The sequence below is a fragment of the Crinia signifera genome, chromosome 6 (genome assembly GCF_055691185.1).
Source record: "Crinia signifera chromosome 6, ASM5569118v1, whole genome shotgun sequence".
In the NCBI taxonomy this organism is placed as follows: Eukaryota; Metazoa; Chordata; class Amphibia; order Anura; family Myobatrachidae; genus Crinia; species Crinia signifera.
In genome coordinates, this window is record NC_139222.1 from 220,401,884 (window position 1) to 220,426,295 (window position 24,412).

At 43.2% G+C, this 24,412-nt stretch overlaps 1 protein-coding gene across 1 annotated transcript in view; it reads right to left on the reverse strand.

Moving 5' to 3' along the window:
* The window catches only part of ALOX5 (arachidonate 5-lipoxygenase), a 56,656-nt gene that overhangs the window by 23,933 nt on the left and 8,311 nt on the right, over positions 1–24,412 (reverse strand). The window contains exons 2-4 of the mRNA XM_083148876.1: positions 7,672–7,870; positions 4,050–4,131; positions 1,534–1,656 (exon numbers count right to left, since the gene is read on the reverse strand). Coding sequence (XP_083005002.1) covers positions 1,534–1,656; positions 4,050–4,131; positions 7,672–7,870 — 404 coding nt within the window. The remainder of the gene's footprint in view (positions 1–1,533; positions 1,657–4,049; positions 4,132–7,671; positions 7,871–24,412) is intronic.

The window sequence follows — 24,412 nt, forward strand, 5'->3', positions numbered from 1 at the left end:
AATCATTTGCAAAGCTTGTAAATGATTGCCCCTTTAAAAAACATCTGACTAAGGCCGACATCGTGTACAGCCTCCGAACCCGGACTTCATCTGGCCCAATGTGTCAGATGCCTTCTACCAATGCAGTTGTCTCATACTTGCCTACCCTTCCGGAATGGCCGGGAGGCTCTTGACAGTCAGGTCCCCCTCCTGGCCCCCCGGGAAGGTGGGCAAGTCTCCTGCATCGCCCCCACACCCCCCTTCCAGTATTTGGAACCGCGGGGATTTCGCGGGTCCAGCTAAAATTAATTGTGTCATTTTGCGTCATTTTAGTCCCTCCCCCAATCCATGAATTACCGCAATTGACTGGCATGGGGGTGGAGCTTATTGACGTAAGCCTCGACCCACTTCCCTGACAGTTCTAATCTCTGGGTTTATAGACATGTGGAAATGTCTGCATGCAACATTCAGCTTGTTATATCATTAACCATTGATTTTTGCTATAAAAATAAATCCTACAATAGGTTTCATTGTGTTAAAGGCAGCACGTCTCACTATGTTATCAGCATGAAAAATAAGGGGAAGTTATTTATTATTCAAACCTTGGTTATGAGAGACTTTTTTTGGCATTGAATACACAAAATTGCATCTGCCACCTAATAAAAGGTGCGCAATGTTTGTCCAGAAACATCCATGGTTTGCAACTAATGCTTACACAGTCTAGTTCATGTAGTGATTGTGTAACACATTATTGAATTTTGCTTCCTGTGGCTCAGTTCTTTGTCTAGCAGGCCATGCACAAAACTGTGGCTATATTACAGACAAATACAAGTTCTGATTAGGCCCTGTTTACACCATTCTTGCCTACTTTTTGAAACTAGTTTCAGGGAGATTATAGTCGGTAGTAGAATTTTGCACAGCGCCCCATTCAGGGGGTGTTTCATGCTCCACCCCAAGGCCATGTCTAGCTCCATATATGGAGAGATTGTGAAAACAGATTGTGAATGTGGCACCTAGAAGTGTGGGTGTGCACTGCTACATATGAGAGGAATCTTTTCAAATTACATATCCAAATGTAGATGAGCCCCAAACCAGTTAGTAAGAGCTACTATACTTGGTAAAGAAAAGTCACTGATACGTGTCAGGGACTGTTCACCTATTGTGTTTTGCACATGATTCCATATAAATGGCTACAAGACATGCATGTAGCCATAGAGATCATTGTGTTTTATCACCAATGTTGGGAATGGTGCTGTTGATTCGATGTAAATACTGTATATATATATCTTTCTTTCATTCCTTTTTTTCGCCAAAAATGTAACAGCTACATAATGTGGGCTACTGTAGGTGAAAGGAGGGAGATTGCTAGACTAATCAGGGAGAGAGGGAGATTGCTGCTATTTCAGAGAGTCTCCTGCAGAATACAGGAGGGTAGGCAGCTAAGGGTTACACCCCCTATGGCAGCCACATTATATTGGAGAAGAAAGACCTATAACACTTTAGGTAGTAATTCAGCATTAACTTGAAATAAAAACTGTTTCACTTTGTACTTACGCTTTTGTGTAGTTCAAAATAAAATCAACCCCTTTTTCACTGTCGAACTGTATGTCATGAGGCAAATCGCTGTGGCAATGGGCGTCAATACTGAGTGGGAAGCCAGGATGCCACTCCTTCCATCTGTGAAAGATAAGGTTAAAGATACTGGAATTTTAATAGATTTACCATTAACCCCATGTGTTTTGGTAATTGTTGTATTAAGGCAGTACATTCACTAAATTACTAGGTTGTTGTTTGAATAGGTTTTAGAAAATAAATACATGTTTAACTTAAGTCTGCTAAGTCTTAAGTCTGCTAAATACTATATTGTTTATAACTCTTTATCACCCTAGCGTTTATCACTTTTTAAGGCTTAATACATCTGCCCCTGAGTCCCCTACCTACCCTGTGCCCATCCACCTATTCCACTTATCTGTTATATTATATGTTACCTGAATGGCTCACCCCTTCAATCTATCATACCTACACTTCTCCTCCCCTCCCACTCTTCTTCTATAACCCATTCACCTCCCAATCTCACCTTTCATCTCTCATTCCTGTAGCATTGTGGAACTAGAGCGTGGTAGGGCCTGGTGCATACATATATTTTGGGTCTACTATTTCTAGGCCCATTATGCAACCTTCTAGTGCACCATGTGACCGCCAAACACTGGAGGAAATGACAATCAAAAAAATGTTCCCAAACACTTGAAAACAGACAGTGATCAGTCAGATAAATGGTTTAAATCATTTTGATATAACACATTTACCAAAGCATATATTTATTTCTGTTTTCCTGCATTTGGGTGAAATTTTTTGATTGTCATTCATACTTGCCTACCCTCCCGGAATGGCCGGGAGGGTCCCGCAAATCGGGTCCCCCTCCCGGTCCCCCGGGAAGGGGGGCAAGTCTCCCGCATTTCCCTACAGCCCCGGCTCCCCCTCTCCCTGCGGTCTAAAAACGATGACTTTCGCGGGTCTGCAGGGAGGGGGCGGGGCTAAATGACGCAATTTGCGGCATTTTGCGTCATTTTTAGCCCCTCCACCCACCCACGGAACCGCAAATTGAGGCTTCAGCCCATCATGGGGGCGGGGCTTGATGACATCACCCGTGCCCCGCCCCCAAAACGAAGCCTCTACCCGCCCCCTTTCACTCCTCTCCGGGCTTCTCCCGGAAAGGAGTATGCCAAAGTCGGCAAGTATGTTGTCATTTGCTCCCATACATTTACAGGTTTTTGTTCCCACCAGATAGATCAGACAGAAAAATCTGTACGTGTGTGCGCACCTACAGAATCCAGGTTAGTTTCACCATGGAGAAATGCAAGAGGTAACAGATTTTTCAATTATACCGGCACATGTACTTTGCTAAGCAACTCAGAGCATTAATCCCTGAACGCATCAGGACAAGATTAGATCAGACTGATAACAACCCACTGCAGAACATCCACTCAGCACTAGTTAAAGAACCAAGACAGCATAACCATACTATCTGTCAGTGGGTGACGAAGCATGTAAAGAGGACCCTTGTATTCCCAACTTGGCCACACCCACCTAGAACTGAGGTCTGATCAATCTTGCGGTGGCACTGTATACTATACATAAATATTCACACAATACTGTAAATACAGCAATCATTGATTGGATGTGCATGTCTTCTTATTCACATATGAGTATGAGCAGCAGGACCATTAAATAATAAATTAATAATTTGTGTGATATTCTCCTACCGATTATCTGGAGTCATACTAAATAGATATAATGCACATAATGCTGCTGTGAATGGATGTTGCATTGTTTTAATGGGGAGGGCAGGAAGTTGTATTACTTCCTTACACTTGTTATTCAGGAAGTGCCTATGCAGCCATTTTTCAGCATGATGAGTGAGTAAAGACACACTTCAGCAGCTCTCCAGAGTCCAGTGGTGATGGCACACAAACCACTTTATATAGAGGCAGAAATCTGTCTGTGATAGCACAAGGACTCCAATGCATAGATCAGCTAATTATTTTAAACAATCACACTTTATTAACAAATAAATTATGCAGTGACTTCACTGCACAACCTCAAAATCTCTATAGATTAAAGAAAATATGGTACTTATGTAATATCTGGGCTCCCGTTTTTCTTATGAGACCGCATCCGCTCGCCACGCTTCGGGCACGGTGGCTCGCTGCGCTCGCCACACAATATAAAATCAACTCCATGCGTAGTTGGATAGTAGGGGTATGAAAAAATGGGGTGCATTTAACATGGGAGCCCAGATAATACATAAGTACCGAAAATATTAATTGGTGCTGCTATGGAACTCTGGAATATAGACACACAACGAATGTACAAAGATTTGCAATTCACTTTACTAGTGCAGACAATATCACTGCTTTATGAGGCAAATAAATTATTTTAGGTGATTTCCAGAACTTATGATTTAGAAATGAATGAAAAATGGCCTATAGTTTTCAATTTAAAATAAATTTAACATTTACATTTTTAACAATTACAATTGTGACTTATGTTAGGCCTATCATGTATAATACCTGTACTGTTTTTGTCTGTCCTCCAGTTCCTTTCTTCGGTGTTGCTTGTGAATTTGAGTGACATCCTCTGTGACCAGCCTTGCTGTTTCATTAGTAAAATAGAAAAAAATTCAGTTATATTATCTTGTTTTCACAACATATTGGTTTATAAACTTGCGGGTAAGGGTAGGGACGTAAATTCAGTTCCCGTGTCATGCCATCATCATCATCATCATCATGTAACACCTTCATTCTTCACTGTTTTACTTTCCTTTTCTCGTTTACATAACTAAGGGGGATATTCAATCACCGGCAACCATCTCCCCGCCGGGCCCTATTCAATGCTGTCTTCCTTGACAGCATTGAGCAGGGTATCTCGGCAGAACGAGCCCGACTTCATCCCGCTGCAGGCAGGACATTGAATCCCGCCTGCATGTTCTCGGTCGAGCTGACCGAGAACAGGACAGGGTCACGACTCACGGCAGTCGAGCATGCTCGACCGCCGTGACCTCCAGATTGAATACCCCCCTTTATCTTTTAATAAGAGTAGTAGTTTACGGTTTACATACATGACTTTATTTATTTAATATGGAGTAATCTTTAATTGTTTTCAACTTTACAACCCCCCCCCCCCAGAAATACATATATTACAGTCACACACTTGACCATATACTAGTAGAGCAGCCCTTCTGCATACATTAAGGCAAGGACCGCCATCAAGTTTCCAGTTACACCCTAAACCAGTGGTTCCCAAACATTTTAAATCACGTTACCCCGGAGTATCAGGATTTTTTTAAATGTAATAACTTTTTATTGAAACACTGCATTGCAATTTTATAACAATGTCACAAAATTTGTTTTCCAGAACATTACAACTTGTTCATATTATACATCGGTTGAATATGGTTAAATAGAAAGAGATTTTTGTAATACAAACAAATCATGAATTTGCAGTTACACTCTCCATCGAAATAAAGTGTATATGAGATTGCAAATAATACCTGTTATTATGGAGAATCAGTCAACAACATAAATTAACTAATGACAATAATAATAATAACAACAACACAACAGTAATAATAATTGGGAGCCTGGAGTCTCAAAAGCCTATTAATAATATCCAAATCTATCAGTTCAAAATGATAGGGGGGTCGCCTAGCAGTCTTCTCACCTCATACCATTCTGTGTTTCTCAGTGTGGCTATCAGGATTATTTTTATGGCACCCCTAGTCCAAAATTATGTTGTTGAGAAAGTCAGAAAAAAATAAGCTGAGTGAAATGTATTTATATCTCATCCTTGTGGTCATTTATGCTGTAATGGACAATATTCACTTCTGTTAGTCCACATTTTACCTATTACATTGCCTATAAATTATTTTCATTGGTCATGGACCATCAATCCAGGGCACCCCTTCAAATGCTTCAAGACACCCCAGGGTGCCACAGCACACAGTTTGAGAACCACTGCCCTAAACTGAGGTAGACCCTTTGAGTGGTGCAGTCAGAAAGGAGGAGTACAGTATAGGCAGGTTATGGTTCTACTAGAAGTTAGAGAATTGTAAATATCTGCAAAGTAAGTATTGGGGAGTCTAATTTATATAATTACTTTTAATAATAGTAGTTTTTATAGTAGCATCTAAGTGACAAAGCAGTATTTTATCATGTAAAATAAAATGCCACAGTATGTGCCCTGGGATATAAGCAACGCCTGGAGTGGATGTGCCTGTGCCCATGTACCACAAAGTACGTATAGCATAGTTCATGGGTGCCATGTTCCCTACTGTTCTTGCTCTGTTGCTCTGTTCATATTGCAAAATAAAGTTAAAGAGTTTAACTATCAACTATGTATTTTGCATTAACCACAAGAAAGACCATCTGTATTGTAGCCTAGCTAGATCTGTATTGTGCAATAGAAACCAGGAAGAGGTCTGTATGTTATTAGATAATGTTAATTATAAAAACAGTTACTTCCTCATCTTTGCCGCCACCACTTATGCTACAGAATTTACGTAGCACCATTGTCAACTCGCGGGCTCGCCACACATCAGTCTTAGTGGCTCGCTCCGCTTAATTTGCTACAACTTTACTAAATGTAATAAATGGTGGCATGGACACAGGAGGGTGGTGTGGATGCAGGAGGGTGGGGTACATTCTTGCCAAAAATCCTTACGTATCGGTTAAGTAGCGTAAACGTAACTGGCGTAGCGGTGGCCGCAAAGATGAGGAAGTACCCAAAAACATATCTAACATTTATTTTGCTTCTTTTGTTTTGTCATATGTAAGCATATCATGTTAGGATCAAAGGAACTTAGAAATCAAAAATACATTTCATAATAAGTAAGCTTCGTGCTTAGAAGCCACTGACTTCCCCTTCGAATGACTGGAAGTCGTCTGCTAACGCTCTATTGCATAACTCCTTCTAAGATCATTGAAATCGCCTTCTAATACCTTTTTATGAATTAGCACACTATATTTGACTTTTAGAACGTGGAAGAAAGCTAGATGTACAGTACGTGGACACATCTGTAAATGCAAAATATTAAAATATCATAAAACTATGTTTACGCTACACTCCAATAAAAAACAGTTTTAGATGATATATTTAATTGTAAAAGAACATAATAAAATATACTCCCTAGAACAGTGGTTGGGAAACTGGGGTAAAATACCCCAAATGGTGTAAAAATGAAATTCCTGGGAGTAATGGACGGTCGCGCTGCCGAGACACAGCTGGGCATGCATATAAATCTATATGCATGCCTGGCTGTGTCTCAGCAGCGCGACTGTCCATTACCCCCAGGAAGCGCCCGGCTCGGGGCTCCAGAGCGCACAGTGGTTAGGTTCGCCACCACATAAGCAGTGACCCGGCGCATATATATATATACACACACACACAAACACACATACACAAACTATATTTATTTTGCTGTGATATATATTATCAATTAATTAATTATTGATTGCCATTCTTCTCAAATCAAGGGGGTAATGTCGGCGTATCTAAATATATTTTGAGGTTAAAGGTAAATGGGATCTCAACCCCAGCTCATAAGGTCCCAGGACAAGGAACTCACTGGCTGAGCCCTCTGTATTACCATGCCATGTGTACGGTAAATGCTCTGGTGTTACAGAAAGGTGTGCTGGGAGTTGTAATTCATCAGCGATAGGAAGGAAGAATGTGATATAGTTAACCATTTGGATTAGCTCAGCAGAGGCCTGGGTCAGTGATCACCCCCACCTGTAACACTTCTCCTCAATGCACTGAACCATGGCGGCCATATCTGTATAGTTTAGCAGAAGCAGTCTCTTCTCTCTCGCTGCCTGATCTGCTGTTTTTCCTGCACTGCCACGGTGGTACTGTGCATAGATGAGAGGTGTTACAGGTGGGCTCCGAGTGCTGCTCATCACCCCTAAATTTCCCCATGTGCCAAGCGAGCAGCGCTGAGTATGTAAAATAGAGGGTATATGGCTACACCCATTCCCGATACCCAGGCCTTTCTCAGCTGTCGATGGTCTGAGTGCCTCAGTGCAAGAAGACTAAATGAACAAGTTAGAATTTCATATGTTTTTATAAACTTTTTAACAAATTTCTGGAATACTGATGACACTGACCTGGTTTACTATAATGTTTATTAATACCAACCTGTTCCTTCACGAAGAATAATTTCCTTATCAGTGTTGATCCACCTGTAACAAGGGAACTCCAAATAATCTCCTCCTGGTGTCTTCACTGTAATGTGTCGGCAATACCAGTCATCTTTATACCAATATTTCTGTTTTTCAATGTTAATCAGTTGGATTTCTCCCAGATCCTCTGTTACTGTAACATCATAGGAATCAATCTAAAGACCATAAAACATAGTCGGTTAATGAATGTTCAATATCTCTTTGGTTCATTTAATAGATCATGTACGAGTACGAACCCATTATTGTCTTCTTGTTTTATAGTATTGTGCCTCAAAATAAAATACTGATTACAAATGGTTTGACAGCTGCATACTCTGTAAACTGCAGAAAACTATGGGTTAGATTTAATAGGATGAGAGATTCAGAAAGTGAGAGATTTGGTGAGAAATCTCCAGTTTTTTTAAAGCGGCAATCATTTATACTGCAAAACCAGTTGGATTTTGAAGTGTAAATGATTGCCGCTTTCAAAAACCTGGAGATTTCTCACCAAATCTCTCACTTTCTGAATCTCTCATCCTATTAAATCTCACCCAATGTGTCTTGTGATATTAGGCCTAATTCATATTTTCAGGAAATGGGCGATGTTTACCCAATGAATCGATTATCAGCAAACTACACATATGCTGCATTGCACATGCGCATGGGAACTGCTACGATTCCACTTGCACAGATAACTGTCACAGAGTGATTGACAGGAAGTGGCCGTTTGGAGGTGCATATAGTGGTTGTAAGGGGAGTGGTAGGTAAATTGCAGGCGAGTCATGATCATACGTGCAAACTCATGCTGTATGAGCAGCTACTTCTGTGGCCAGTCTGCATAGCCAAAGACCAACACGTAGCATCACTTGCTAACTTTTGCAGCTCCGTAGCCTAGAGAACCGCAATTACATCTGTGTACAAACATGAACTAATCCCATTAAGTCCTGTTGACTGTACTGGTATACTAAACAGTCATGTAGTCCCTACAGAAACCATGGTCTAGAAGGACACATTTGCCATTTTGTTTTACAGACCAATCGTCTAGTACTTAAGCTGCATCAAAAATTCTAAAGAGAACTAGCAGAGAAGATACCCATAGCAACCAATCAGAATGTACTAAATAATTGATGGCTAGACATACCCACTATATAGCATAGATATATAGATATATCCACATATGATATCCCATGAAGTCTCTTTTGTCTGGGAGCTGCCCTTCTGCAAGAGACTAGAGCACCCATAATCCTCTGGTGTTCAGAGTATTAACAATTGGAGAGAGCACAAGTGAGTGGCAGTAGAGGTCTTCAAACATTCTGATTCCAATCCAACTGCAGCTGGTAATCAGAACGCAGACCAACAGTCATCAATGATCAGTGATCCATTTGGCAAATGGGAAAATTCTTCATGTTAAAAATCCCAGATATGCTGATCCCAGATATGCTTTTCAACATGTTGAGTATTCCCAATTCCCCACTTGGCATCAGGGGATCAGTGAATTGTGATAATCAGTTGCAGATGCATGGATACCTTAACTGTCAGCATAATGAGAAGCTCTCTGATCCAGAGGTGGCAGTTGCCTGACATAGCAGTGAAAAACCAGAGGAGTCAACCACTATTAAGGTCAACACCATTTTGTTTACAGGGGGATGGAGAAGCAGCTCCAGAGGGAGAAACATAACATTTGACAACACATAAGAAGCACTTATTAGAATTTGATTGCAGATAAGAACCACCCTCTCTCTGCATTGGTCTACTTCTTTTTTAACTATATTATTTTAGACCTCAAACCCTATTTGATTATTATTTCTTTGTAAATAGATCATTATGTCCATCCCAAGCATGTTTAAATTGCTCTACTGTATTAGCCTCTATAACCTCTGATTGGAGGCTTTTCCACTTGTCCTCTACCTAATTTTTCCTTAGATTTACCCTGACCTTGTTAAAATGATTTACCTACTCTGCTCCATACTATACATATTAAGATTTTTAGTACTTGTGTAGTCCTTGCGGGGCTCGCTTCGCTCGCCCTCGCTGTGGGCTCTGTGGCTCGCTACGCTCGCCACGCTATTTAGAATCAACTCCATGCCAACATATATAGTGGAGGTATGAACTATCCATGTTGGCATGGAGTTAAGTTACTTTTTTGGACATATTTTGTGGCGAGCTTACACCCGGAAGTAGCCATGCTGGCGCCGTGAAACTACACAAGTGCCAGATTTTTTATTCTTTCTTAGTAAATTTTGTGATTCACAGTAGGCCATACACCATTTAATTTGTCCTCCTTAGTGAAGTCTCAGATGTATTACTATCCTTTTGGAGATATACAGTAGCCTCCAGAACTGTACACAGTATTCGAGAAGAAGCCGTACCAATGACCTATACAGTGGCATTGTTAGTTCTTTCGGCTGTTGATTCCTCTCCCTATGCAACCAAGCACCTCTTTGCTTTGTCATATTGCTTACAGTACCTGACTTATAGTCAACTGAAATAGTGACACCTGTGTCACTAATCGTGACAATGTGTCCTTTTACACTCTGACTGCTAAGTGTACACACCACTCTTGGCATAGCTGGCTGTGTACTCCTGCAATGCATACATTACAATGGGGCCAGTGGTGGGTGTGTACGCATGTGGCATTGCGAACCCACTACAGAATGCTGCTGTACGGTGCAAAGATGTAGCTGTACACATCTGTAGAACCCTTTCCTCCTCAGCAGTTTCCATTATAGTACCACACTATATCTATATTTGAATTTGTGAGACCCAAATGCACGATTTAACATTTTGGGGTATTAAACTAATATACCCTGTTTCATATCTCTGTGTCATCTGCAAAAAGGCTTACTTCACCTTCAATACCCTTTGCAATGTCACCAATAAAGATATTAAAAAGCACTGGTCTGAGTAGAGATCCCTGGTATAATCCACTGGTAATCATTTTGACCTGTAAATACACTCTATTTACTACAATCTTCTGTTTTCCATTCTGAAACCAAGATCTTATCATTCAACCATCTTAGAATCCATTGGCAATCTTTCAGGTTTATTTAACAGTCAGATATGTGAGACAGTGTCAAATGCCTTGCTAAAGTCTAGATAAGTGACATATATGCCATCTTTGAACTATTACTTTAGTCACCACATCAGAAAAGTCAATATAATTTGGTTGGCATGATCTTCTCCCAGTAAATCCATGCTGTTTAGAAAGCCGGATTTGAGATATTTTGACATTTTAAGTGTTTCCATGAAATGCCCTATTTGATAGTTGCTTGCCTCTCCCTTGATTCCACTTTTGTGCAATGGACAATGTTCACTAGTTTCCATTCCTCTGGAATTACTCCTGTAGCCAGTGATTGTTTGAGTAAGTCTGTTATTAGTGCTACCAGCAGAACTTTAAGCTCATTTAGTATTCATGGATATATTGCATTTGGCCCCATTGATTTACCCACTTTTAGTTTTGAAAGTTCTGTTAGGACTTTCTTTTCTGTAAATGTACTTGTTTCTACCCCATTTTTCTGAATATAGTTGCAATTTTACTGTGGCCCCTTTACTGGGCAAAAATAATTAAGATGATCCGCTATTGCTTTGTCTTCCTTAATAAGACTCCCACTTGCTGTCTTTAGTCTTATTATTCCAACTTTTTTTATAAAGTTTTACACACTGACTTTACCCATTGATCAGGACATTTTCTCCTCAGCTTGTGCATTTGCACATCTCATTACCTTCTTAGTCTTCTTCTGTCTAACAAGATCTACATAATTTTTGCTTTCACAATACTTACTAATTATTTTGCAAACCACACTGACTTCCTTTTCCTTGTGTTTGTCTGTTGCACCCACTGCACTAGGGTGACTTCTTGAAAACAGCAGCAGAGAATAAACAGTTGTCGCAATCTCAGATAAATTCCTGGGGGCATTTGTACTAGGGTCCGAGTTTGCTGGAGGTGCAGAATACAATGTAGGATAGAACTTTGATTATTTATATTGTGATTGAATTACAGTATACCTTACACCAGATCTCAGAATGAACAATGTTATTTTCCTGGTATCCGGTCGACAGTCACTAGGTCAGTGGTAGCCAACTTCATTCCTCGAGAGCTATCAACAGTTCACATTTTCACAAACAAAAGGTTGACATAGACATGGTTGACACTGAAAAGGTCGGCACTTTTTTGTGTGTTTTTTGTGTCAACATCTAGGACGCGAGGGTACGAGTTTAGATTAGAAGAAAAAAGATTTTGTTCATTTAGAAAAAAAAATTCTTTACAGTCAGAGCAGTCAAACTTTGGAACTCTCTTCCTGAAGAAGTGGTGTCGGCAGACACTATAAATACGTTTAAAATAAGGTTGGATAAACATTTATTGTACGCATAAGTAACATAATCTGTCTTTAAAATATCAGAACATACTATACAACAAGGGATTAGCTACTATAAACATAGGTTGAACTAGATGGACGCAAGTCTTTATTCAGCCTCACCTACTATGTAACTATGTACACTGTATAAGTGTACCGCACCCCCTTGCATGGCTTTCTGTGCTTGCCATGCTTCAGGCACACTATTCTATTCTTACTCTATGGGCCTTATTCTGGTTGATTCGTACAAATGCACATTCGCACACGGCCGTGCGAACATCAATTACACACACACAGCCTGCGATGGCACGGCCATAATACATGCAATGACAGCCAAAGAGGAGTGGACTGAAAGTGCATGCACATTTAACTGTTCGTACGCATATCGGCATGTTCGCAAGCTCATCCATTGTGCGTGCATGCGAACAGGCTCTGCGGGTGATTTCATTTGCAACTGTAACAATACGCTCGCAGGTCACATTTCCAAACCATTCATTGAGATGATTTGCCTCATTTCATTGTGTTTTTTGGAACTAATTTAACAATTGTCTCCCCATTAACAATGAGCAAGTTAGCTTTATTACAGGGTTGATGAATGTTTTTTATGTTCCAAAACTTTCCTTTATTGTCTTTACTTTTATTACTTGCTAAGTGAGAATGGTGTGGTGATCAACACCAAAACATATGATGTGTTTTTCCCTTTAATAATGTGTGTAATGTCTAATGTTTTCACAGCAGTTTTGTTAATAGATGTAATAATGTGTGTCTAGTAAGATAATGTGTGAGCTTTGTAGGGTAATGAAATAATGGTTTACCAAATTTTAAGAGCAGTAAACACATGTGTAAATTTAAACGAACAACATTGATGGATGTCGACATTGAGATGCATAATTAAATAATATCCTGGACTCCAAAAACCATGTAAATCTAATTGAAATGTATTGACAGTCACATGTCACAAACACAACACTGGTATCTAAATACATGAGAACATGGATGTGTGTAATGTCAGCACAACATCATGGTTGTGTTTGCTTCCAACTATGAGAGTTGACACATGTGGACTTATTGTAATTGTGTGTACAGTACTTTTGGCCAAAATGACAAAGTCGCTTGTGTGTTAAGCTAGAAGATTTTGTGAAGGTACTGTGCATAAGAGCAGTTAAGAATACTGCTGCAAGTGTGGTTTAAACCAATGAAAGATATCATAGATATGAAGCATGAAAGGTCCAAATGTTTAAAGTGCAATAGTTTGCTTCCCGTGTTCCTGCATTGAGTAGATGTGGTTAGTTAATTGGTTAATGTGAGAAACGTGTATGGTGCATGGGTGGGTATTTTGTGCAGGTGCTTGCATTTTAGCTATTGCGCGTGTTGATTGGTGTTTTGCGAATGTTGGTCCGCTAAGATGTTGCCTTGCGAATGATTTTGAGCTCGAGCACTCCGAATGCTTGCACAGCGCTGCAAGCCACCACCCAGCGCTTGTTGTCACCACCCTTGTTTACGCCCCAGTTTCTGCCCATTTTTGCCCAATTTTCTGTCCTTGCCCATTCAAATGCCCACATCACTCCTACTTTGGTAGTGCTCCTTCGCTAGTGTATTTCTGTTCGCAAGGGTGCTTGCGTGTATGGGTGAACGAACCTGCACATGCGCACTGCGGATGGTACACATGTGTACTAAGCAAACACAGGCGCTCGTTGCAAATTCGCATCCGAGCAAGTCAACTAGAATAAGGCCCTATGTCCATGGTTCTCCCTCATGGATGGTAAAGAATGAATCAAGTCAGTCTAAAAAAAAAAAACCCACAAAAAAAATTGTGTCCACATTTTCAGTGTCTACCATGTCTATGTTGACCTGTAATGAGTCCGGATACTGTTCAGAAAGGCTACTTGAATTTGCCAGCATCCATTTTAGGCTATTGCCTCCCTTTGGGGGACTTTTTTAAGGTGCTACAGTATGCTACCCATTCCCTTCTCTCCATCCCCTTGGCACTTCATACACCCCTCCTTGCTGCTTTCAATATCTATCCCATAAATGTTTGCTTTTCTCACCCTCCTGAAGCCTAATTTAAAATCTCCTCCAAACTATTAACCAACCTGTCCTCTAACATAGCAACCCCCTCCTCTTTCCATCGCAACCATAAAGATGGCAACTGACCGAGAAGTCTGCATAATGCTCAGAGAATTCGAAACCCTCCTTCCTACACCAATCCCTTCGCAACACATTAACCTCCCTAATCTCCCTCTGACTCTAGCTTGTTGCACAGGTTTTTCCAAAAATATTACCTTGGATGTCTTTGCCTTAAGTTTCCAGATCCCAGAAATCATTTTAAGGATACCCCATCTTCCTAGAACTCCGTCTTTAGTGCCAATATGCACCAACACAGGTCATTGCCAGCCCCTCCCAACAATCTGTCTAGGTGATCGGCAATATGTTTTACTTAAGCACCTGGAAGACAACTCACTGTATGTCGATTACGGTCCTTGCTGCCCTATCTGCCTTTCTAATGAATAAATCTTCTACCACCACAATCTACCTAGGTGCTAGAGTAACCTTTGTCCCCTCCAATGCCGGAAGGAATGTTTATCTGGTTAGTAGAGGAATCAGTCTCCCCAACTGTGAACTGCCATTTACAGTATCTTTATCCAAACGGGCAAATCTGCTGGGATTGCTCAACTCAGAGCTGGTCTGCCACAAACATCCAGGAGATTCCATTGAACAAGGGCAATATAGGATCTGACACTGCTACAAAATTTATCTTCAGCATATAGCTGAAATCCTTCCCAAATTGGGTGAATACTACTGAATAAATATTATATTACAATTGAATATATGTTTATTCTTTTTTGTTCTATATGATAATCATGTTTTTAATAGTTTTGATTAATTAAATGTACATATACCTTTTAAAATGTATTTGTATTAATAACCTATTTCAGCGCAGTTACCACTTTCTATTTTACAGAGCTTGTCTGCCTCTTTCTCCCTCTGCTACCCGTTTTAAATGTCACCCAACTGCATGGTTGCCTACCCAACCCTCTCCTTCAGGGAGAAAAGGCTCTGCTTCTGCCCTTCCCTGGTAATGTATGATTGCCATCATCTGTGGGGAGCTAGGTAATTGTTAAGAAAGGTGTTTCACCACAGATGATGGTAAGCATACATTACCAGGGATGTCCAGGAACAGAGCATTTTCTCCCTGAAGGAGAAGTTCAGGAAGGCAACCACGCCCAAATGCCTATCTGTCCACCCTACTCTCTGCTCTCCCCACCTCACCTAATGCATCAACGATGAGCTGCAAATTTTGCTCAAGATTGGCAATTTCCCTCAATGTTGCAATGGTCTCTCTCTGATCAGTTACCTGGGCTTCCAAAGAGACCAATTTCACACAGAGGTATGCACCCAGGAGTGACTGCTTCAATTGTTCATACATCTGGCAAGATATGCACTGGGTCAAATTTTCAATCCTGCTCCCAATCCGTATTTTGATTAACCCTAAAGGGCCCCATACATCAGCAATTAATTGTGACAATTTTCAGATATGGAGAGGATTGCCACAATTAATTTTAGATGTGTGGGCTCCCCCTTTTGGCAATCCCAATCAAAATCGCCAATCGATTGCTTAATCAGGTTTTTAAACATGTTTAATAATCTGGTATTATCTGCAGATCTTTTTTATATGTGTGGGCATTTCCAATTCGTCTTCTTCATCTATTTACATTATGAACAGCTGAAATGACAATCAATTGGGGCAATTTCCAGATATGAAGATGCAATCTTTAGATGGAAAAATCTGCCGATCACTGAAAAAATCTGTAATGTGTGGGCAAAGTCGGATAGATTGTAAAATCCATTTATCTGGCCAAAATATCCCAATATCTGAAAATCGATAAATTGTGATTGCTGATGTATGGGGCCCATTACCCCTTATAACCTACAGTGGATTTGAACTACCAGGCCTCGCTAGACTTTCACAAGATTTAACTTCTTCCTGGATCGAACTCCTTTGTGGATGTAACTCCACACTTTAAAATAAATTGTACTTGAAATCAAAAAAAAAAAAGAAAAAAGTATAATTTAACATCAATGAAAAAGATCGTTTTGACAATTAAAATTTTTAACTAATCACCCTCTACAGGTAAAGACTATTCTTAGAAGAAGTTGACAGCTTATCAGATTGATGTTGGGTGTAATCATCCGCAAGTATGTCTGTTGCCACACCCTGTCTCTGCCGAAAATGATAAAGTTGAACATTTAGGAAGTTTTACAGACTAGTTCTAGCGATAATATATATGTACTGTACGTTTTAACATATTGCATGTGGAAGAATGAATGTCTGCCACATGAGAGGGATGGGTTAACTAAAGCCCCGTACACATCGGATGATTTCTCCTCGCATACATGCTGAGCATTGGGGAAAGGGGGAGATGATGGTGTTTTCAACAGTGATAGAGATATTAGTAGGAGACAGAGATGGAGAATAGGTAGCTGGAAACCTGAGAGTGGACAGTGGGGAACAGATCAGGATCAGTGGTATTGAAGGCCACAGGAGTTAATGAGCACACCCGTGAAATAGATATACATGGAAAACAGAAGGGGGCCAAGGAAAGAACCTTGAGGGACACCAACAGGAAGGATTGAAGGGGGTGAGGTGGTGCTGGAGACAGATACTGAGAAGGAGCATTTAGTGAGGGAAGAGGTAAACCAGTCAAGGACAATGCTAAAAAGGCCAATGTTTTAGAGTGTGCTGAGGAGGAGAGGTTGATCCACAGTGTTGACAGCAACAGAGAGGTCCAGAAAGATAAGCAGAGAGAGGGGGGCCCCTGGATTTGGCTGAAAGCGGGTCATTGGTGAACTTCACCAGGGCAGTCTCAGTGGAGTGGAGTTTGCGAAAGTCAGATTGTATGCGATCAAGGATGGAGTTGTCAGAGAAGTACAGTAGCTAGTGAGACAGCTGTAAACTAGCCGTTCAAGTAGTTTGGAAGGCTACGGAAATCACCCCTTGTGCTTCCTGGCGTTTAGATCGCCCATACACACATAGTGTTTTGTTTAGTACAACCTGGCGACTTGACTAGATTTTAACTACGTGTAGTCACTTAAAATCTCACCATGTGTATGCCCCTTAAGAGCCATAAATGGATATTTTGGTGTCTTGTACCACAAAAAGCACCCCATATTTTTCAAGTATTAACATAAAGCGAGGCCCGTGTGAAACCACTTCTGGCTGGGCCTTCTCCTCTCTGCCAGGAGCAGCACATACTGTGTAGTAGGATCTGATCACTAGAGTGCTCAAACCCTTGCGCAAATCTCTAGAAAAATGGAGTGGTGGCCATTTTTTCCGGTGATTTTGGCAGTGCTCCTGCCACCACCACTCGACTCTAATACTGTAAGTATTAGAAAAATGGGTGCAGCATGTGTGGTGTGGGCCTCCCTTGGACTCAGGGTCTCATGTGCACTGTGCACACTTCACCCATTATAAATACACCACTGCCCAGGACCCTCAGTCATATCCTCCTTTATTTAAAGCACACATTTCAAAACACTGTTGTACTCAGGATTCAAACCCATGACCTTCCATACTGCAGTCAGACACCTTACTCCTGTATGGGAAGTGTGAAATAGGGATGGCAATATTGTAAGTTATTGATGATTCCACCAATCAATGTTCATTCCTTTTCTTTGACTGGGCCAATCAGAATCTGTGTGTGTGTGTGTGTGTGTGTGTGTGTGTGTGTGTGTGTGTGTGAGGGGGGCTTTATGGTTATCGGGGCAAAGCTGTGTCGCAGCACCTCGGGGGAAAAAAGATAGACAAACTATGTGATTATGCTGTGCCATGGATATAGGGAATCCATCTGGTTCTCCCTCATCGATGGCAAAAGTATTCTTGTTTAGTTAGCAAGCCTAGGAAAGTTATGCATTTCAAAGATAAAATGTGTGTTTTACCTGCTTGTTGAAAATGCTATCTCCTTCCTGGTTGGCAGCATGTTTGACCAAACCAGAACACCTGTGAAATCCTCTCTTTTAAAGTGAGAGGGTGGTTTTCATCTCAATATGGGAGGGGAAGGAGAGATCTGGGCTATTTAAAACCTCCATTTGTCTGTATGACCGATGGCATATAGTGGCTGATGACTCGGTAAGAGGTTTCTGTTAGTAAATGACAGGGCTGCAGACATTGGACCAGATTCAGCAGGGGCGTAACTAGAACTTTCTGGGCCCCTTTCTGGGCCCCCGTGTGATACACACACGGGTAGTGATGAAAGTTGTCACAAAAACATTCACACAGGGGTAGGAGGGTACATGGTGTCAAAATGCACAAACAGAGGCAGGGGGTCACACACAGAAGGATGTAGGGGTATAAGGTTACACACACAGGGTTAATAGGCTACATGGGGGGGGGGTCACACACAGAGGAAGGTGGTACAGGGGGTCACACTGGGAATCAAGATAGTAGGGGCAAGAAGGTGTCATACACAGGTATGAGGGGTTCAGGGACACACACATCAGTGATGAGGGGGGGGGGGGGGTCAAACAGAGAAAAGATGTAGAGACAGGAGGGTACATGGTTCTATGGGCACTCACCAAACAGGAGGGGTGAGCTGCAGGAAGTAAGGCCCGTGGATCCAGGCACAGAATGAAGGGGAGACCGATGGCAGGGGAATCCATGCTGGACATACTGTATGACTTCATGATGGCGGCGCCGCCTGGCTGGAGGCACAGTGTCATCCCTGTGTGGGATCGGGAGGCAGATCCAGTGCTGCTTACCCTCATGGTGCTGCTGCTGGAGGCTTCAGGGCTGCAAAGTGGGGGAGAGGGCAGCACACCATTTCTAGCATCTGGGGGGGGGGGGGGTACAGGGTGCACAACTCCTCCAGCATCTCAGCATCTGGCAAGAAGAGGGCGGCTGCGGTTAACATCTTTGGCATCTGAAGGGGGTGCCGCTGCCCTCTTTTTGAATTATCATAAAGAGCCATAATTGGGTGCAGGGGGAGCAGCGGACCCTACCAACAGCTCAGGCCACAGCTGCACCCCCTGCACCCTCTGTAGTTACTCCACTGGTTCGGAGTGCTGCAAATTCACAGACCATTTGAACATCGATAAACCACACATGCACAGGGTCCCCTTGCGTACGGACTGTACAAAGGGTAGCCTTCACTGGCCGTACGCCAGGTACCTGACAGTTGGGGATCTCTCATCTATGTGGTCACAAGCGAATGGATATGTACGCATACACATCCATTCGCAGCCCTGCATATCGTCTCGGCCAGCACGTGGGGGGGGGGGGGGGGGGGGCTGTGCATTCGCTGGCAAGCAGGTCTAAATTGGGCCCATTCTACTCTGAGGAAAGTCACTGTTTTGTGGTAATCCAAACAAAATAAGTCAGTTGTGAAGGAGACCAGTCAGTGTGCGTGCTTCCACTATAAAGACTACTTTACCACAATTACAACATATACTGTACATTACAACTTCAAGAAAAGTACACTTGGATATTTTGTTAAAGAATCAATTTTGGGATACATTAAATTGCAAAGTTATGAAACAAATCCTTTCCTGTGTGTCTTAATAATGCATCCTGTGTGTTCATAATATATTTTGTTTGGCAAACTATTTCCTTCCTTTCTGAACCATAGATTCTTAATGCTACTTTTTGGTCACGAACTTGCCTGAAGATGTCTGTGCATTAAACAATAATCACTCAATAATTCAATTAAATGTATTTCCATAACGCGGTTCTCCAAGTCCCTGCATGTTGGGGAGGCTTCCCAGAACTTTTTGTTCCACAGCACAACCCATTGTTACAGTATTTGTTTTCTATTTTTTTTGCAACCAAAAAAAAATCAGCCCAACACCCACTGCCCAGGGGTTCCGTAGACCAGGGGACCTCAAACTATTTTGTTCTGGGACCCCATCAGACAACAAAAATAATTTCGGGACCCCAGAAAGTTCCTGCAGAAGGTTATCATATCACGGGCCTTATTCAGATTTCATTGGTACTGCGCACATTTGCACGCAGTACCGATGTTGTGCGTCTGTGCATGCGCAGGCGTGTTTCTGCGCATGTGCAGGCGCATGGTGCGTGCACCCACGGCGACCTTTCGGGTCGCCGGGTGCACGCACCCATGGCAGCGAGGGGGGGGGCGGAGATGGGCGGGGGGGCCCATTACCATATGGGAACGCCCAGCGCTCCATGGGCGTTTCCATGAGAACGCTGGGCGTTCTCATGGTAATGAGGCAGTGGCGCGGGTGTGTGGGCCGGGTAGCTGACATCACCGCATGTCAGCTGACCGCCCATATCACGCCAGCGTGCACGCTAAACTAAGTAACTCAAAAGTCACTTATATAAGCGTACACGCTAAACATCATTCGATGGTCACCGACCATCGAATGATGTGGGCGGACACCCCAGCAAAGCAAATGGATGTTTATGCAAAACATCCATTCGCTGCTGTGCGGGCGAAGCCGCACTTTGCTGGGGCAGTGGGGGGGCGGGCGTTCGCCGGCGGGGTATGGTGGACTCGCAAGGGTGCGAATTCGCAGCCTTGCGAATCAACCTGAATAACCCCCCACATGTGTAGTCAGCAGACAGCACATACGCGGCAGCATTGTGTAGGCACAACATGATGGGAGGAGTCTAAAGTAACAGACAATTCAACAGATTTTATCAGACTCCTTGAATCACTGACATAGATTAGAAAAGTCATCAGCCTAATGGTCAGCAACATGGAGTCGTGACCCCATGCTGAGAAGGTCGGGACCCACTTTGGGGTCAGGACCCACAGTTTGAGAACCGCTGCCGTAGACAGCCCAGGGCTTCAGCCCTGGGTGGGTGAAGCCTGGAGGAACCCTTTATTGGGGGTCCAGTGGACCATGTAAAAAAAATGTCCCCCGGCTGTGGCATTACACTGCTGTCTGTTGGAGTACGTGTTAGTTCCAAAACACAGGGGACCTCTATTCTTTTTGTCCCCCATATTTTTTGAACCAGGACCAGTCCAAGAATCTGGTGCTGGTTTCTTAAATATGAAGGAACCCCATTAAATTTTTACTCCTGTTTTGGACTGGCAGAATGTTTTTGGTCATGGAGAATGGACAGTCTTTATTTCTGGGTCATACTAAGGGTTGCCACCTCATCCCTTTAAAACTGGAGACATATTAATTACACAGGTTCTTTGGCTGATTAAAAAAATACAGTTGGAAGTCTGATGGCTGTGTAAAAAAAAAAACAGTTGAAATTGAGTCTTGAAGTGAGCCAGCCACAGAACCTGTGTAATTAATATGTCTCCAGTTTTAAAGGGATGAGGTGGCAATCCTAGTCGTACTGGTAGTCCCATGTTTCATCATGGGTCACAATGTCGTCCTGCCTCTTCTTTGCTTTCTGTGAAATTCTTTAGGACCGCTCACCAGAATGTCCCAGCTGGCGAGAACTGGCAGAGAGGGACTCCATCAGACTTGGGACACGCGAGCGTCTCACACGCACGCGCGTCCCAGTCACTCAGCGGTTTGGCGGCGGTAACCCTGCCCAGCTCCGCTTTAGGGAGATGGGCAGGGTTAGGGGGGGGGGGGTGCAGGGAGGTGGTGGGGACTGGCAAACAGCAATGGGGAGGTGGCAGATGGCAGTGGGGAGCTCCGTCCTGAGCATCTCGTGTGCGCGTGCCCCATTCCAACGGATGGCGGGCCTGGCGGCTGTCAAATTCTATCGCCAGTGTCACAGGAGATGGATTGGATGATGTTGTGTGTGGTTCAGGGACTGGAGGCGAGACAGCAGATGAGGGGTTAAATCGGGCTGGTTTAATGAAAGATTTCATACAGCAAAGACTCAAATACTTCTGTGAGAAACGGTGGCTGGCAAATAATAAAGAGCAACTTGCTCGGCACTTGGGAAGCAATTTGGAGTGTCACAGTGGGAGAAATAAAGTCACAATGTAGAATCTGATAAAGGGTAGCAAGGAAGTTTGAAGATTCCGGAAAGAGACTTGAAGTGGAGACGGGCAGGAATGGATCCAATAACTTAAAGATGGTGGAAACTGGATAGCGGATGGCGACTTCAGGAGGAAAGAGCCCAGGAGATCCGGCAGCGGATGGCGATTCCTGACGATTTGCATGCTATTCCATGCTTGCACACCTCCACTATCCAAGTCAGCCCGAAGCGTGGCGAGCGGACGCGATACGCGTCCTCCCGACCTGTTCATATCCCCACTATCCACGTCGGCGAGGAGTTGTATTTATAAAACATGGCGAGTGCAGTGAGCCATCGAGCCCGAAGCATGGCGAGCGGACGTAGAAAACGATCCCGAAGCGTGGCGAGCGGACGCGGAATACACGTCAAGTAATCCGTGGCCGCTCGCCATGCTTTGGGATCGCTTCCGCGTCCGCTCACCAAGCTTCGGGCTCGGTGGCTCCCTGCGCTCGCCACGCTTTATAAGATCAACTCCACGCATCCGATTTTTGCATGCGATTTGCGGCCGTATTCGCGGGCGCCATGATAATACACAAGTACCCAAAAAATAATACTAGATGCCACTCAGGAAGTGACTGCTGTAGATCAACAACACAGCTATGAAACACTAATATACCAACGTCATCAATGTCATACTGAAATTTCTGTCCATGCTGCCATGGCAAGCACACAGTGGTGAGTTTGCATGTTTAATTGTCAGGTCTATATGGGGACTAAAACATGTGTAGTATAATACACACTGAATGGACATAAGGGTTATGTATCCTGCCCAAGAAATAACCATCGGAGGCAGCCATGCTTAAATACTTATCTTACCGAGACAGTTCTACCTGTCCTGGCAAAGAGGTGACTTCTGGGTTTATGACCTAGGAGTTCTAATGCACATGCATAGTCAATAGCCAGAGCCAGCACAAGACACTGAGAGCTTTAGAATCTATAGTATAGATGACAATGCCTTTGCAGAGCCAGATTAAGGTCTAAATGGGCCTGGAGCTGAAAATGATTAAGGGCCTATTATGCGCAATAATAGGGGTTGTGGCCAGCACCTAATAATGTGGATGGCGTGACCAGTGTTCTGTTTGGGTGGTCTGCTCATGGGTGGGTCTCTATTTGTGTAAATACTTTCAACTAATTATAGATGCCTGGAAAAGACAGGGGGCTGGCATAGGAAAAATGCAGGGAGATATATTGGCGGGTGCCCTCCAAAGGTGCACCCACAGGACACTGATGTCCTAAAATACTTGCGGGGTAGGCGGCACTCCAGTCATAAAAAAATACTGAAAACCGAAACTTGGTAGACAATATGTCAGCACCTTTTTTGTGGTAACCTCTGGGCCGGCGCCACCACTAGGCAAATCTAGGCATTTGCCTAGGGCGCCGGCCACTGGAGGGCGGCATTTCGCGTGCCCCCCCCCCGTGCCGCGAGGGTACCTGTCCTGCGGCTGTGTATATAAAGCTTGCGGCGGCAGCAGGGGGTCCCTGCAGTCAATAAGAAATAATGAGCGATATCCGTCTGGCTACGCGGAAGCGCTTCTGTTGTGGAAACACTGGCCGCACGCTGATTGGCTGAGATTCAGCCAATCAGCGTGCGCCCAGTGTTTTCACAACAGAAGCGCTTCCGCGTAGCCAGACGGATAGCGCTCGTTATTTCTTATTGACTGCAGGGACCCCCCGTTGCCGCCGCCGCAAACTTTATATACACAGCCGCAGGACAGGTACACCCCCCCCCCCCCCCCCCGGGACCGGGGCGCCCCCACCCCGACTCGCCTGGGGCGCTCCGGTGCCATGCAACACAATAGTAACCCCTTATACTGTACTTGCTTCTTACACATTATGCCACATGGAATGAGACAAAATTCACACAGATTGAGCAAAAATTCACACTATGGCACACAGATTGAGTCAAAATTCACGTTATGCCATACAGATTAAGGCAAAATTCACATTTTGCCACATGGATTGAGCCAAAATACACACTATACCAGGCATGTCCAAACAGTGGCCCTCCTGCTGTTGTGAAACTACACGTCCCAGCATGCCTTGACATAGTTTTAGCATTCCCTAATTGCAAAACTGTGGTAATGCATGATGGGACTTGTAGTTTCACAGCTGGAGGGCCATAGTTTGGACATGCCTGCACTATACCAAACAGATTGAGCAATAATGCACAATATGCTTCATAAATAAGGGCATTGCGCGCCAAAGGTGCACATTAAAAATTTACACCATGATGCCCATTAAATGTTAAGCCTCACACCATAATCTCCATTACGTATTATGCCAAACACCATAATGCCTATTAAAAATTATGCTACATAAGTGTTGCTTACCTACATGTTCATTGCCAGGGGTTCCATGTTCATTGCCACGGGTTCCATGCTCGTTGCCATGTGGAAATACATGCTCGCGGTAACTGG